The sequence below is a fragment of the Saccopteryx leptura genome, chromosome 10, assembly GCF_036850995.1.
Source record: "Saccopteryx leptura isolate mSacLep1 chromosome 10, mSacLep1_pri_phased_curated, whole genome shotgun sequence".
Classification (NCBI taxonomy): Eukaryota; Metazoa; Chordata; class Mammalia; order Chiroptera; family Emballonuridae; genus Saccopteryx; species Saccopteryx leptura.
The window spans coordinates 18,452,563-18,469,563 of record NC_089512.1 but is presented as its reverse complement, the minus strand read 5'-3'; the positions used below and the strand labels follow the sequence as shown (position 1 = coordinate 18,469,563).

Here is a 17,001-nt window from a genome sequence, read left to right as displayed (position 1 = left end):
AAAACAACAGGCTGTTTTTTTAGAGGGTGGTATTTGTCCTAAAGCAACTGCTTGTGAAATTCTCAGCACATTTAGCTGTGAAGATGGAGGGGCTTTGCAGACAGGTTGTTTCCTTTAAGCGGGAATCGAAAGAACAATTCTCACCCACCGTTTCCACAGCAACAGCAATCAAAATATTTTTTTCTAGGCTTGAAGAATTGAGGGGGGAAATACTCTCTTGTAGACACCTGCAACAGAGGAATTCAGGGGACTCTGGCACAGCAGGAATTTTGTAACAGACCTGCAAAAAGTCCAAGTTCTTTCTTTTCTTTCTTTGAGCGGATGAAGAAACAAACCCAAGGCAAAATACGCTCTGGGTCAACTCGGCAGAGAGCGGTAGCTAGGCCCAATGGAAGCCTTGCTTGGCCAGCTGAAATAGCTCTATATGTGATGACTCTGGGATGGTCAAGCGGAGAGGAGAGGTGGGGCGGGGAGGGGAAGAGAAGCGAAAGGAAGGAATAGGAAGGTCAGGCCTGAGCCCTGTTTTTTTTTTCTGTGCCGCTGACTGGCTGCGTGACTTTTGAGTCTGTGTTTCCCCTCTCTGGACTCAAAGTTCTTTGTATTCATGGTACAGATGGGAAATTGAGTTCCTTTATAGCTTTGCCCTTCTGAGATTTTATGAAATCAATGTGCATTGTCTCATGGGCAGATTCAGATCTTGTTGATGAAGGGAGATTTTCTTTGATTCTTAGGGCTAAAACTCTTACAAAGTTACTATGTAAGAAGATACCTTTTATTCCCTGAGTTTTTCAATTTATTAGTCTGAAAATAAGCAACTGTTGACATTTTAACTGTAACATTTTTTAAAAAATTTTTTTTTGTGTGTGTGGCAGAGACAGAGAGAGTCAGAGAGGGACAGATAGGGACAGACAGACAGGAAGGGAGAGAGATGAGAAACATCAACTCTTTGTTGCAGTTCCTTAGTTGTCCATTGATTGCTTTCTCATATGTGCCTTGACCATGGGCTACAACAGACAGAGTGACCCCTTGCTTGAGCCAGCGACCATGGGATGGTGAGCCTTGCTCAAACCTGATGAGCCTGCGCTCAAGGTCTCGAACCCGGGCGACCTCAGGGTCTTGAACCCAGGTCCTCTGCATCCCAGTCCAACGCTCAATCCACTGCACCACCGCCTGGTCAGGCTGTAACATTTTTTTAATTGATTGATTTTAGAGAGCCAGAGAGAGGAAGGGATACAGACAGACAGCGAGAAAGAGAAGGAAGCGTTTATTTGTTGTTTCACTTTAGTATGTGCCCTGTCCAGGGATTGAACCTGCAAACTTGGTGTTTCACGATGACATGCTAACTGACTGAGTTAACCAGCTAGGGCTAACTGTTGACTTTTTTGATGCTATTTAGTATGCATTTTCTATTTCATTAATTTCTGCTTTACACATATTCCTTTTTTCAACATTCTCTGTATTTATTTTGCTAGTTTGTTTTCCCTCTTACACCTTGAAGAAGATGCTTTGCTCATTAAATTGCAGACTTTTTTCTTCCCTAACAAACACATTTAAGCCTATAATTTTTCCTTTAAATACAGCTTTGGTTGTATATCACAAGTTTTGATAGCTAATACTTTCATCATTACTCAGTTCAAATTATACTCTAAAATACTTAATATTAAACCGTTGGTAATTTAGATGTGTATTTTTTTTAAATTCATTTTTAGAGTGAAGAGAGAGATAGAGAGAGATGGGAGGAGGAGCAGGAAGCATCAACTCCCAAATGTGCCTTGACCAGGCAAGCCCAGGGTTTTGAACTGGTGACCTCTGTTCCATGTCAACGCTTTATCCACTGCATCACCACAGGTCAGGCCTACAAGTGTGTTTCTTAATTACAAATATATGGGAACATTTTGGTTATTGATTTCCAGCTTAGCTGTATTGAGTTCGGGGTGTATGTTCTACCTGTTTCAGATCTGTGAAATTCATTGAGATTTGGTTGTGACTTCAATGCACACAATTTTTGTAAATCTTCCATATATTCTAATAAAAACACACATTTAATTTTAGGGGTAGAGTGTTTTTGTTTGTTTGTTTGTTTGTGCCAAAACCCGGGATAGAGAGTTTTATATCTTTCCATTAGGTTAAATCTGTTAATCCTGTGAGTCGAATATTCTATATGATGTTTTATCCCACTGTTCCATAAAATCTTGAGAGAGTGTGTTAAAATCTGCCATTATGACTTTAGATTTGCTTCTTTCTTAGTGTTATTCTGTTCATTTTTTTTTTTTGTATTTTTCTGAAGCTGGAAACAGAGAGGCAGTCAGAGAGACTCCCGCATGCGCCCCACCAGGATCTACCCGGCACGCCCACCAGGGGGTGATGCTCTGCCCATCCGGGGCGTCGCTCTGTCGCGACCAGAGCCACTCTAGCGCCTGGGGCAAAGGTCGAGGAGCCATCCCCAGTGCCCGGGCCATCTTTTGCTCCAATGGAGCCTCGGCTGCGGGAGGGGAAGAGAGAGACAGAGAGGAAGGAGAGGGGAAGGGGTAGAGAAGCAGATGGGCGCTTCTCCTGTGTGCCCTGGCCAGGAATCGAACCCAGAACTTCCACACGCCAGGCTGACGCTCTACCACTGAGCCAACCGGCCAGGGTCTATTCTGTTCATTTTTGCTTCATATGTGTTGAGACCATGTTATCAATTATATACAAGTAAGAAGTATTTATATGTTTCTTGTGAATTAAAAATTATTATTATGAAGAGACCTTTATATCAATATCTTTGTATACTTTCTCTGATATTAAGAGTTATGCCATTTTATTTGTCTGGTTTTTTATTTGTATTTAACTTTCAACCTTTTGATATCCTTATGTTTTCATTTGCTTTCTTGCAGACAACATGTAGTTAGGTTATAAAATAACCATTCTGATGATTTGGGTCTTTTAATTGTATTTAGCCAATTTATATTGTAATTACTGATATATTTGTGTATAAATCTTATTTCATAGATTCTATCTGTATTACTTGTTACTTGTTATAGTCCTCCCAATTTCTTGCTTTTTTTTTTGAGAGTATATTTAAAGTTTCAAAGTTTAAAATAACACTGGGGAACAATTTTTTTTTCCATTTTCTGTTGCATGAGGTTTTAGAACTGTTTCAATATATTTCTGCAATGCTGATTCCAAATCTGAAATCTGTTTTCTAGTTTTTATGCAATTTTAATTTCTTTTTGTTACAGTTAATGGCATGCATTGGTTTTTAAATTGGAGTTAAAGGGCAACGACTCTTGGATTGAACATAACCACAAGGCAATTAGTTTTACAAACATCACTTTTACACAATTGTAGTTGTTTTTAAATGTAAAAAATTATTATCTGATAAAAACACCCTCTTATTTTCTTTTAAGATTGAATCATGGCTTCTTCGAGTAGGTGTAAATGTAAGAATAGTCCTGACACCTTCTGTTATATATGTGGCTGTTACACACTTCAACGTCAAAGGCGCAATATTTCATCATTTGTGACATGTGCATATATCACCTATTTTCAAGTTCCCCTTGGTGATCAAGACAAGAATTAGCCCTGGCCGGTTGGCTCAGTGGTAGAGTGTCGGTCTGGCATGCAGGGGTCCCGGGTTCGATTCCCGGCCAGGGCACACAGGATAAGCGCCCATCTGCTTCTCCACCCCTCCCCCTCTCCTTCTTCTCTGTCTCTCTCTTCCCTCCCGCAGCCAAGGCTCCATTGGAGCAAAGATGGCCCGGGCGCTGGGGATGGCTCCTTGGCCTCTGCCCCAGGCGCTAGAGTGGCTCTGGTCGCGGCAGAGCGACGCCCCGGAGGGGCAGAGCATTGCCCCCTGGTGGGCAGAGCGTCCACCCCTGGTGGGCGTGCCGGGTGGATCCTGGTCGGGCGCATGCAGGAGTCTGTCTGACTGTCTCTCCCCGTTTCCAGCTTTGGAAAAATACAAAAAAAAAAAAAAAAAAAAGACAAGAATTGGGCTCCTCATATTGTGTGTCATATTGTGAGGAAATGCTTCGTGACTGAACAAAAGGAAAACACAAAGGAATGCCTTTTGGTATTCCCATGGTTTGGCATGAACCTGAGGACCACAGCAGTGACTGCTATTTCTGTCTGATCCATACAAAGGGCATCGGCAAGAAAAAATGGCATATGATTGCATATCCTAATATTCCTTCAGCAATACGACCTATCCCACACTCTGAGACACTCCTGGTTCCAGTTTTCAATGGTTTTATTTCTTCTAAGGATGAAGAAAGTGAACATGGTGATCAAGTGTATTTTGATAAGATGCATGAGGAAATGGCTGTAGAATCTGAAGGGTCTTCTTCTGATGCCAAGTCATTAACCCCTCAGCAGTTTAGCCAACCAAAATTGAATGACTTAAAAATTGTCCTCGATTTTCTGAAGTATGAGGAGCATAACTGGGTCATTTGTGTGGATCTTAAAATGGTAAATTTCCTGCTAGAACAACAGAGAGGTTTCACAAAGTATCCTTGCTTTCTGTGTTTGTGGGACAGCCGAGCTTGGGAGAGACACTGAACACAGAAGGAGTGGCCAAAACGTGAAGCTCTGGAAGTAGGGATGCAAAATATTGTGAATGAACCTGTAGTTAATTGAGACAGGATCATTTTTCACCCACTTCACATCAAACGTGGCTTAATAAAGCAGTTTGTTCTGGCTTTGAGTAGAGAAAGTGAATGCTTTCAACATATTATTTCTGCTTTTCCTGCCTTGTCTTTCGAGAAGATAAAAGCAGGTGTATTCGATGGACCTCAAATTTGAACCCTCATACGTGACGAAGAATTTGCCAGGAAGATGAATAAGGAGGAGAAAGCAGCATGGCAGTCTTTTGTGGCAGTTACAAAGAACTTCCTTGGCAACAAAAAAGCAGAAAACTATGAACTTCTGGTTCAAAGGATGCTGTTGGCTTTCCGTGACATTGGATGTAACATGAGCATTAAGATTCACTTTCTAAACAGTCACCTTGATAAGTTTCCCGAAAATCTTGGAGCTGTTAGTGATAAACAGACTACTGCTGGAGCATCAAACGAGATTGTCCTCAACAAGTACACAAACGCAAGAGCTACAAATGCAAATTTTTGCCTGAATAAAATTTAAATAAGTTTTGCGCAATTTTTATGATTAAAATAAGTGTTTAGCCTGACCTGTGGTGGCGCAGTGGATAAAGCGTCGACCTGGAAATGCTGAGGTCGCTGGTTCGAAACCCTGGGCTTACCTGGTCAAGGCACATATGGGAGTTGATGCTTCCTGCTCCTCCCCCCCTTCTCTCTATCTCTCTCTCCTCTCTCTCTCTCCCTCTCTCTCTCCTTTCTAAAATGAATAAATAAAATTAAAAAAAAAATAAGTGTTTAATATGTTCTATTTCGAAACTGTAGACAAGATCTGATGCAATCATATCTTTTAGTGTATTAGTGTATTTACTGCATTATATAAATTATTATCTTTTCACAAAGATGATGCCCAAGAAGACATTCTACTTCATTATGTTAATTAAACTAAATGTTGAAAATTTTACAATAAGATGAAAATCTAAAATCTTGAATTGCAAAAGAAGTGTAGCTTACAGAGAAAAACTAATGTCAGATTTGAGATCAACACACTCGAATTAGGTAAGAACAAGTGTTTTTGTGAATACAACAACAATTTTGTTCCCCTGTGTAATTTAGCTTTGCCTTTTTTTTACAGATATTATCCCCAAAAAGCCTCCAAACCTACCACTATGACCACAATGACAAAAAAGACTTTATTTATATTCTCCTGTTTTTGTGTATTATAATTCAATACTGTGAGATCCACCAGTCATTTTTACTATTGTACCATAAATTTAATATTTTTGTCCATTTATGAATGCATTCACCACTTTTTTTGTTCTTTGCTCCTTTTTACTTTCTGGACTCTCCTTCCAGAGTCCCTTTCCTTCCCCTTGAGGTAATACTTTAGTATATTTTTTAGTAATAGTCTCGTTATGTTTTTGTTTTTTTTTTTTAATTTTTTTGGCCGAGATTCTTGAGAGAGAACTTTATTGGGCATAGACTTCTAGGTTAGCCGTCATTTTCTTTCAGTGCATTGAAGATATCATTCTAGTATCTTTGGTCTTTTATTTTTGCTTTTGAAGCTCCTCGATCAGTCTATTCCCACTCCCCTGAAGGTAATCTTTTTTATTTATTTATTTTTTCATTTTTCCAAAGCTGGAAACGGGGAGGCAGTCAGACAGACTCCCGCATGCGCCCGACCGGGATCCACCCGGCACGCCCACCAGGGGGCGATGCTCTGCCCCTCTGGGGCGTCGCTCTGTTGCATCCAGAGTCATTCTAGCACCTGAGGCAGAGGCCACAGAGCCATCCTCAGTGCCCGGGCCATCTTTGCTCCAATGGAGCCTTGGCTGCTGGAGGGGAAGAGAGAGACAGAGAGGAAGGAGGAGGGGTAGAGAAGCAGATGGGTGCTTCTCCTGTGTGCCCTGGCCGGGAATCGAACCCGGGACTCCTGCATGCCAGGCCGACGCTCTACCGCTGAGCCAACCGGCCAGGGCCCCTGAAGGTAATCTTGATTATCTAATTTTAAGATGCTTCTGTTTGTTACTGGTGTTCTTCAGCTTTACTATGATAATGTCTAGATATAAACTTTTGTTTAACACTTTGAATAGTACGAACATTCATGTACGTGCTCGTGCCTCCTGACCGTCCAGAGTACGATCATACAAAAACTTTTATTTTAAAAATGTGTAAGGCAACATTTTAAAAAGGAAAATGTGTGTTCTTCCTGTTCCCATAAATTGGTTATCAAACAAACATGATTTTAAGTCAATAAAATTGTAACTGGAACTAATTTCATTTTTTGAAAAACAACTCACTCCCGGGGGACCAGCAAGCATGAAAAACACTCATTAGCCTGACCAGGTGGTGGTGCATTGGATAGAGCATCAAACTGGGATGCGGAAGACCCAGGTTCGAGACCCCGGGGTCACCAGCTTGAGCTGTCTTGAGCAAAATGCTCACCGGCTTGGACCCAAGGTCGCTGGCTTGAGCAGGAGGTTACTTGGTCTGCTGAAGGCCCGAGGTCAAGGCACATATGAGAAAGCAATCAATGAACAACTAAGGTGTCGCAATGAAAAACTAATGATTGATGCTTCTCATCTCTCTCCGTTCCTGCCTGTCTGTCCCTGTCTATCCCTCTCTCTGACTCTCTCTCTGTCCCTGTAAATAAATAAAATAAAATAAAATAAAAGATTAAAAAAGGAAGATAGTGGCTGAATAGCCAATTATCTATCACAAAAAAAAGAAAGAAAGAAAGAAAGAAAAACACTCACTACTCAAAGAGTTAATTTAAATGTCTGGGATTTACTGAGCCTCTTAGATCTATGGACTGTCTGTCACCTTATATTGATTCTAGAAAATTTATACCCATTGTTTCTTCACATACCACCACCATTGCATTCTCTCTATCTTCTCCTTTTAGAATGTTAGATCATTTCACTCTATTTCCCCACGTATCTACTCCCCACCATGCTACATTCTATATTCTTTCTTTTTATCTATATTCCAACCCGTATCTCTTCTACTGTGTCTATCCAGCTCCCAAACCCTACACTGAGTTTTAAATTTTGCTTATTTTATTGTATTTTGAAGTTCCAGAAATTCTGTTTAGTTCTTTTGCAAATCTGTGATGTCTCATCATAGAGTATCCTCTCCCCGGCAGATATTTTCAAGGTTATTTATTTGGTTTTAAATATTGTAGAATATTTTATTTAATGCATACCTCATAATATCAATATCTGAAGCCTGTGTTGGTCTTTTTTCTGCTGGTTTTTGTGTGCTTTACTTTTTTGTATATTTGCTTATATTTGACTATGACTGCTCTCTGACCTTGAAAATTATTGAGGGGGGATTTCCCAAGATGTAGGATAATGGTGCCCTTATTCTAAAGATTATTTTGAATTTGCTTCAGTCTGTACATAAAGGGGAATTATCAATCCTGTATAACACTTTAATTCATTGACTGAAGTTTACTGAACTATCTCAGTGATGCAAATCTAGACCCTTAGGGATGTTGTGCCTATTGAATTCTAATCCACAGCCATAGAATTATCCCAATCACAAAATTGTTGTTTTATGTCACTTATGCAAATTTGTTGAAGTGGTTTGATACACAGCAACAGACAATCACCAAAACAACACACAATAATGAAAAATGCCCTTTGGGCTAGGAAGTCAATATGTTGGCACTTAAAAGGTCCTTATGTTTTGAGGACAAGTTAAGAGAGATTTTAAATTTAATTAATTTTTAGAGAAAATGGAAGGGAGAAATAGAGAATAACATCCATTTGCTATTCTACCCAGCTATGCATTCATCTGTTGACTCCTGCATGTGCCCTGACTGGAGGTTGAGCCCGCAACTCTGGTGCATCAGGACAATGCTCCAACCAGCTGAGTTGCCCAACCAGGGCCAACAGGTTTTTTGTTTGTTTGTTTGTTTTGTATTTTTCTGAAGTTGGAAACGGTGAGGCAGTCAGACAGACTCTCGCATGTGCCCGACCAGGATCCACCTGGCATGCCCACCAGGGGACGATGCTCTGCCCATCTGGGACATCACTCTGTTACAACCAGAGCCAATCTAGTGCCTGAGGCAGAGGCCACAGAGCCATCCTCAGCGCCCGGGCCAACTTTGCTCCAATGGAGCCTTGGCTGTGGGAGGGGAAGAGAGAGACAGAGAGGAAGGAGAGGGGGAGGGGTGGAGAAGCAGATGGGCGCTTCTCCTGTGTGCTCTGGCTGAGAATCGAACCCAGGACTCCTGCACTCCAAGCCGACGCTCTACCACTGAGCCAACCGGCCAGGGCCCAGGGCCAACAGGTTTTAAGGAAATGAAGCACCGAAGAAGTCCACACTGTGGTCTCAAAGTCCAGACCTGGTCTCCAGTCTTTCCCGTAGGCTCAGGCTGTCCCCCAGCAATGTCAGGGCTTTGATGGATGAAGCACCGCCCCCTTCTCTGTGGCACCTCCTCCTCCATCTCCCAGTCTGTGTCCGTGTTTGATAGTGGACTGTCTCCTTCACCTTTGCCTCCTTGGCCCAGCACAATGGCTGGTCAGGAGAAGCACCAAGTTGTTGAACTGAACAGAAAGGGATTCAGGAAAAGGATGGTGTGTGCTGGGTGGTGTTTCTTTCCCCCCTTGTCCCTCGGTTCCTCACGATCACTTACCTGCTTCAGTGGAGGGATGTGATGGGAATCACACTAGCATTCCATAAGCACCTACCGCATGGCTAGGGCTGTGTGAGGTGCTTTCCTGATTATTGTCTTTGATTAAAAAACCCCACGAGGCAGGAACCACACTTAGCAGATAAGGAAATTGAGGCTTATAAGTGAGCCAGTTACTTGAGATCATTTGCCAGTGGCAAGTAATGGAGCAGGAACATGAAACTGCTTCTATCTCCAAGCCTGTCCTGTGTCACCTGAAGACACAATGCTGCTGGCTTGGGAGTCCAGAAGAGTGAAGCTTGTGGGAGGCTTCCTCACACGTGGGAAATCCCCTGGGAGTGTAAGTAGAGCAACTGTCCCGTGGTGATCAGTGCAAAATCTTCGCTGGGCATTCACAGACAACCAGACGGCTGCTGGGTGTCCAGTTAACAAACCTCAGGACCAGAAGGCTGGAAGGCAAGGGACAGCCCCTAAAGTCGTGCTCAGTCAGACCAAGAGCAGGGGCTGGGCTTAAACCCAGAACGACACACTCCAAAACCACCCACTGCAATTATCTGGACACTGACCAGACTTTCCTCACAGCCCACGGGCTAGTGGCCCCGCTGGCTATTGATTCCATCACAGACCAGACAGAATCCCTCACGCTGACTGAAAAGGTGATTTCAGAAAATGACTTTTTATTATTTTTTTAATCATAAGGCAAGAAACAAAGACCATACAAGATCATTTCCTATTTGTATCATCTGATAGAAGACCTATTGCTTGTTGGGGAAACAATGAAAAAAACCCCGAACTCAAGATTAGTGCTAAACAATTTCATTCTGAATAAACTGGATTTGCTGAGAAACAAAGATTGACAGGTGAACAGAGACAAAAAGAGAGAGGCATTGAACAGCCCGAGGCAGAGCAGGGAAAAGAGAGGGGACAGGGGAAGGAGAGCAAACTGCAGGGGCTCTGCTGAGTGCCACCTGCTGCTACTTCGTTCCTCGCTAGCCTCAGAGAAGGTGTTCCGAAATTGTTCGGCAGTTTCTTCAAAAGTTAAACATCCATTTACCGTATGACTAAACCATTCCACTGCGAGGTATGTACCCAAGAAACGAAAACATACGACCATACAAAAAATGGCACACAGATATTCAGATCAGCATTATTCATAATAGCTTTAAACTGGAAACGATTCAAATGCTCACCACCTGAGACCAACGGATGGACAGAATGTGGTATTGCCCACACAATGGGATACTCCTCTGCAGTGAAAGGGAGCACATTCTTTTTTTTTTTTTTTTTTTTTTTTTGTATTTTCTCCTGAAGCTGGAAACGGGGAGAGACAGTCAGACAGACTCCCGCATTCACCCCACCGGGATCCACCTGGCACGCCCACCAGGGGCAGACGCTCTGCCCACCAAGGGGCGATGCTCTGCCCCTCCGGGGCGTCGCTCTGCACGATCAGAGCCACTCTAGTGCCTGGGGCAGCGGCCAAGGAGCCATCCCCAGCGCCCGGGCCATCTTTGCTCCAATGGAGCCTTGGCTGCGGGAGGGGAAGAAAGAGACAGAGAGGAAGGGGGGGCGGGGTGGAGAAGCAAATGAGAGCTTCTCCTATGTGCCCTGGCCGGGAATCGAACCAGGGTCCACCGCACGCCAGGCCGACACTCTACCGCTGAGCCAACCGGCCAGGGCTGGGAGCACATTCTTGAACATGCTAAGACATAGGTAATCCTCAAACCCACTATGCTAAGTGAAAGAACATAGACGATTACCTACTGTGATCCAGTTAGAGGAAATCCCTATAAAAGGCAAACTATAGAGACAGGAAGCAGATCGGTGCTTGCCTGGTGTGGGGGTGGGAATGAACGTATCCTGCGCAAGAGAACTTTCTGGACTGAAGGGAGTGTTTGAGAACTGGGCTGTGGGGATGCCCGTGCCACTGCATACATTTAGTATAACTCATGAGGCTGTATCTTCCTATGGCTGAATTTTATGGTATGGAAATCACACTTTATAGTAAAGCTGTTTTCAAACAAGATGTTCTGCAGGTGATGGGAATCTGGGATATGTAGAAGCAAGCGTGCAAAGGGAAAGGACGTGATGATCATCACAAGGATGACTGAGGCGATGGTAGTATCCCGAGGTCCTTGGTGTTAAGGTTGGGTTAGCCCAAGGCAGCTCAGAAAGTCCTGGAATATTAACATCGGCTTAGGGAGGAAGTTAATATAAAATATTTGCATAGCAGGCAGTAAAGGTACTGCCCTTATTATTTTCAAAGGTAACATCCATACAGAGACTCAGAAATCAGGAGGAACTTAAAGCCACGTCGCACTGTGAGAATGACCTTGTAGTTAGGTAAAGGAATGCCTCTCGGAGGGAGTATGGCCAGTTGACAGGTTCTGAGCAGAGTCCATGGGGGTACTATTTATGGGTTAAGATCTCATTTTCCAGAACACGACATCCTGGACAAGAGAAATCACGGTGCTCTAGAAAGGGGAGAAACCCAAAAGATTGCTGTACACCGACAAGACAAAACACGTTGGCTTCGAATGGGGACAGACCAGATTGAAATCCAATGTTACCAGTTGCTGAAGCTTGCAACGTTTTCATCGGTGAAATGGACTTACTGCTGCCTACCGTGCAGTGTGGTTCTGAAGACCAGATGAAAGCACGGAAAGGAAGAAATCCCTCCACGAGGCGATCACACTCCACTGCCCGCGCCTCCTGGCGACTCCACACTGACCTCTGAGACAGGGCAGGTGCAGTTCCCCTACATACATCATGCTTTCCAAGGAGTGCCATGTGACACATTTTGGTAACTCAGCAGGGGAAGGAAGAGTAGTGAAACGAGGCCTGGGTCCATGTAGCACCTCCTTCACCCTGTGGGGTGCCCAAACACCGCGGGATGCAAAGCATCAAGAGAAGGATGTTGGCCAGCAGTCCTCCACGGAGTTCCAGTCTCGGGAGTTTGTCTCCACTCCTGCAGCGGGTGCAACCACTTTCCCAACTCCCTGATGACTCCCAGCTTCATTACTGATGTCTACGAGATGGGGAAAATACACTGGCATGAAAATACATTGTAGATCAGCTTCAAAATCCTTTCTTTTCCCCTCCCTTAAAAAGAAACTCACATCTTCTCTGTAAAGGATTTAAAACACAGGTAAGCAAAAAAGAAGTGAGCAATCTTTCAAACATCAGCAACCAGATAGGATCATGTTAACATTTCTGTTTAGCCCTGGCTGGTAGCTCAGTTGGTTTAAGTGTAGTTCTGATATGTCCAAGTTGTGGGTTTGATCCCAAGTCATGGCATATACAAGAAACAACCAGTGAATGTATATATAAGTGGAACAACCAAATAGATGTTTTTCTTTCTCTTCTTTCCTTTTTCTCTAAAGTCAATTTAAAAAAAAACAACCCCTAACCGCCTGACCAGGTAGTGGCACAGTGGCTAGAACATTGACCTGGGACACTGAGGACCCAGGTTTGAAACCCTAGGGTCGCCGGCTTGAGTGTGGGCTCATCTGGTTTGAGCGTGGGATCACTGGCTTGAGTGTGGGATCATAGACATGACCCCATGGTTGCTGGTTTGAGCCCAAAGGTCACTGGCTTGAACAAGAGGTCAGTGGCTCGGCTGGAGCCCCCCAGTCAAGGCACATATGAGAAAGCAATCAATAAACAACTAAGGTCCCACAACTATGAGTTGGTGCTTCTCATCTCTCCCTTCCTGTCTGTCTGTCTGTCTCTCTCACTAAAAAATAAAAATAATAAAAAATAAACCCTAACACTCAAGCATTTTTGTTTATGTTGTTCCAATCCTTTCTGATGGGAACATGAGCATGTATTCTATGTGTGTAGTGTGTGCCTGGACACTAGAGCCAGACGACCTGGATTCAAACCTTACCTCTACCACTCATAGCGTTGTTTCCTGGTAGGTTGGGGAAGATGACAGTACTTTCCTCAGAGTTCTCGTGCAGGACAAGTGAATAAAATATATAATATGCCCAGAACCAGGCATGGTATAGGACGGTGTTCAACAACAGAGAGCTACAGCCCCGGGCAGGACATATTGATATTATGCAACACCTTGTCCCTGCATATTCATGTACATACATAGTGCACGCACTCATGTGTATGTGTGTCTATGACATGTGCATAGGCCTGTGTTAGTGTGTGGAGAATGTAAAATTGTTACAGCTAAATACACAAAATGAGAGTGAGCTTGAAATAAGAATCAGGAAATTAGCAGTCCACTAGATCAAACCAAGATGATTTTCCATGACTTTGAACCTCAAGTGAGTGAAGTGGCTTATTCAGCCCACTCAAGTCTAGTTATGATTTAAATCAGAATCTATCATTTCATACCTGCTCAACGTCAAAAACAGTAACATCATGAATGCAAATTTTATTTAACAAAAAGACAACATGATTCTTCCAAAATAGAAATCAGAAACACATCGGAAGCTTCCGTTCCAACTCTGCAGATACACCTGTGTACCACTGTGCTGCCACGGCCGTCACATGGCTATCACATGGCCACAGTGGCTCCTGGCAGGGGTGGGTCAGGCTCTGCAAGGCTTCGGGGAAACCTCAGGTGAAAACACACACAAGCTAAGTCAATTTTCCAATCGAACTCTCCAGTAAATGTTGCCAGTGGAGGGGGACACATGAGGTATGTGAAAGGCTAGAGCTCCAGAGCGTCACAGGCTTTAGTCGTCATCGGAGATCCTGCCACAAGTCTTCATCGGGCAGGTCTGGAGGGAGATGGCTGTAGGTCACAGCTGCGTTGATAACCGGCTTGTCCACGAACTCCACGGTGCACAGTTCTGGGGCATCGTCCCCGCAGGGCGCACGCTCCAGCTCCAGCACTACGATGGTGTTCGGGGCCGATGTCACCAGGATGTGCTGTGGCACGAACAAGGTCATCTGGGGGCCCCGTGCTGGCCAGTAGCGACCAAGGTTAAAGCCGTTAATCCACACCTGACCCTGGAGAGAGAGAGAGAAAGAGCAACGATCAACCCCAGCGGCATTAATGCTGAGGAACAGGAGGGACGGAGGCGCGTGGGTTGGCCGGCAGTGGGCAGAGGCCGGGGACGCCCCCACAAAAGCCCTCTCCCACCACAGTCAGGGCCTGAGAACCAGGCCCAGGCCAGTCTGGGTTCCAGCATTCCGCTGGGGTGACTGGCCAAACTGGGCAGGGGCTCAGTGGGAGAAATAACAAGAAGTGGCCCCAAAGATCCACACCTGCTTCAGGAAAAGACACGTCTGGTCGCCTGACTGACTTCCGCAGTCACACGTCAGTGCCGGACAACACTGGCAGGTTCGCCAAGTGTCTGGGTTTCATCCCGGGCCCTGGAGGACCACCTGTCTCTGTATAAGAGCCTCCCTCTGGCCCTGGCCGGTTGGCTCAGCGGTAGAGCATCGGCCTGGCGTGTGGGGGACCCCGGTTCGATTCCCGGCCAGGGCACATAGGAGAAGCGCCCATTTGCTTCTCCACCCCACCCCCCTCCTTCCTCTCTGTCTCTCTCTTCCCCTCCCGCAGCCAAGGCTCCATTGGAGCAAAGATGGCCCGGGCGCTGGGGATGGCTCCTTGGCCTCTGCCCCAGGCGCTAGAGTGGCTCTGGTCGCGGCAGAGCGACCCCCCCCCCCCAGGGGCAGAGCGTCGCCCCCTGGTGGGCAGAGCATCGCCCCTAGTGGACGTGCCGGGTGGATCCTGGTCGGGCGCATGCGGGAGTCTGTCTGTCTCTCCCCGTTTCCAGCTTCAGAAAAATACAAAAAAAAAAAAAAAAAAAAAGAGCCTCCCTCTGACTCTTCTATGCACAGAATTGCCAAACGGCCTCCTCAAAGGGGTGAGCTTTCCTTCTCTGTTCTCTGCTCGTGGAGGTACGTCTTGATCACACTGTCTTCATGCACAAGGTGAGCAGACAGGGTCTGCAGCCTGGGAACACACAGGGTCCCAGGAGCCGTTTCCAAACAGCCCCTCGAGAAGTATGTGGGGTGTGGGGGCGGGAGAGACAGGGGCCCACCCAGTTGGATGTCTGTACTACTGCTGTGTTTTAATGGTTCTCACACCAACATCAGAACGAGGGTGGATGCTTGCTTCACGAAGCAGAGGGGACCCGACACACTGCAAAGACCATTTCCGCGAGTAGGAGAAGCTGCTTCCGCTACAAAACCGAGAGCAGAGACCCTCCTGAGAAACAGGGACGATGTCTGGGCGTGTCGGCTCATTGGGTAGGACTCAACAGACAGCTGAAGAGATGGAACATTCCATCGCAAAGACAGAGAACACAGGAGGGAAGATCACACAGAGGAGAGCGAGGAAAAGAGAGAATGTGTGGGAGAGGAAGAAAAGGAGTAACAGGAGAGGAAGGAGGAGAGAAATTGCTCCCCACAGTGGACCGAATCCAGCCCCCAACTTTGGGTGGTTTCAGCTTCATGAACTGTGCCAAAGCGATACGTATAATAAATTACACGAGATGTTATTACAAGATAGGTTTTGGGTCAGACGGTTCGGCCCAACTGTGGGCTAATGTCAGTGTTCTGAGCACATGGAAGGCAGGCTAGGCTAAGCTATGCCTTTGCCAGGTGAGGCCTATTAAATGCATTTCTGACAAAATATTTTCAACTTACGACGGGTTCATTTGGAGTGTAACCCCACTGTAAGTCGAGGTGCGTCCGTGTATCGGGGCGGGGGGGAACCCTGCAGGAGGCCTGACCATGGCTGTCACCTGCTGAGGCCTGAGCCCTAGCGTGCTCCCTGTCACAGCTGCCGTCACTCACCTCAGAGCTACTTAGTTGCTCAGCTTTGGATATTTTTTTCAGCCTCCAGGCATTGCCTTGAATTCCAGCTCCCACTGAATTTCCTAGCTGGGTTGGAATCACAGTCCCGCCACTTACCGGCTGTCGGACCTTCGGCAGGTCCCAGCTCACACCGGTCACTGGGGACACTGCGGACAGGAGGACGCAGCGCATGCCGGCACCCTGGTCAGCACAGCACAGTGCCCAGCACGGGGGAAGAGCTCAGTGACCGGCTGCGCTCCTCACACAACTAAAATGAAAAGATCGGTGGCCTGACCTGTGGTGGTGCAGTGGATAAAGCATCGACCTGGAAATGCTGAGGTCGCCGGTTCGAAACCCTGGGCTTGCCTGGTCAAGGCACATATGGGAGTTGATGCTTCCAGCTCCTCCCCCCTTCTCTCTCTCTCTCTCTCTCTCTCTCTCTCTCCTCTCTCTGTCCTCTCTAAAAATGAATAAATAAATAAATAATTAAAAAAAAAAAGATCGGGGCATTCATGCACCCACAAAAGGAGGCCAGTGATTCAAAACCACCTGTCGGTTGGATTCAGTCATTTAGAAAAAGAATGAGTTTCACAGTACTCGGAACCATTTTACTCTTGTTTTTTACCAGGGGCTATGCTATCTTGATCTATCCTGAAAGGCAGGAACAATGACAGCTTTACCAGGTTTTTTATCAGTTTAACATCTGCCGCTGCCTTGTTTTCACAGTATTAACGAACAGCAACACTTCACTTTTGTGGTCAAGGGGGTGATGGGCTCAAAGGCAGGTTAGTGAGCAGCACACGGGGAACGGCCCGTGGGACGCGGGATCCTCACTGCGTTCCTGGCAAGGGCCAAGCCAGCTCTGGACCAAAGGGTGCGGCGAACAGCACTGAGGTTTGGTTCCTTCTCACGCCTAAAACTCCATTTCATCAGCATCCAAGAGACTGCCCCTCACATTCCTTGGAGCTGAATCAGGCCTGTCCCCCTGGAAAGCTGGATATCCTTTCCCTAAGTCCCCTCATCGGAAGG

The 17,001-nt window shown here is 45.6% G+C and overlaps 1 protein-coding gene across 1 annotated transcript in view; it reads right to left on the bottom strand.

The window, feature by feature from the left end:
* Positions 1 to 13,579: 13,579 nt before the first annotated feature.
* Positions 13,580 to 17,001, bottom strand: part of GLB1 (galactosidase beta 1) — an 89,365-nt gene continuing 85,943 nt past the window's right edge. Inside the window, exon 16 of the mRNA XM_066350945.1 lies at positions 13,580 to 14,175. Coding sequence (XP_066207042.1) covers positions 13,906 to 14,175 — 270 coding nt within the window. The 3' untranslated portion in view covers positions 13,580 to 13,905. The remainder of the gene's footprint in view (positions 14,176 to 17,001) is intronic.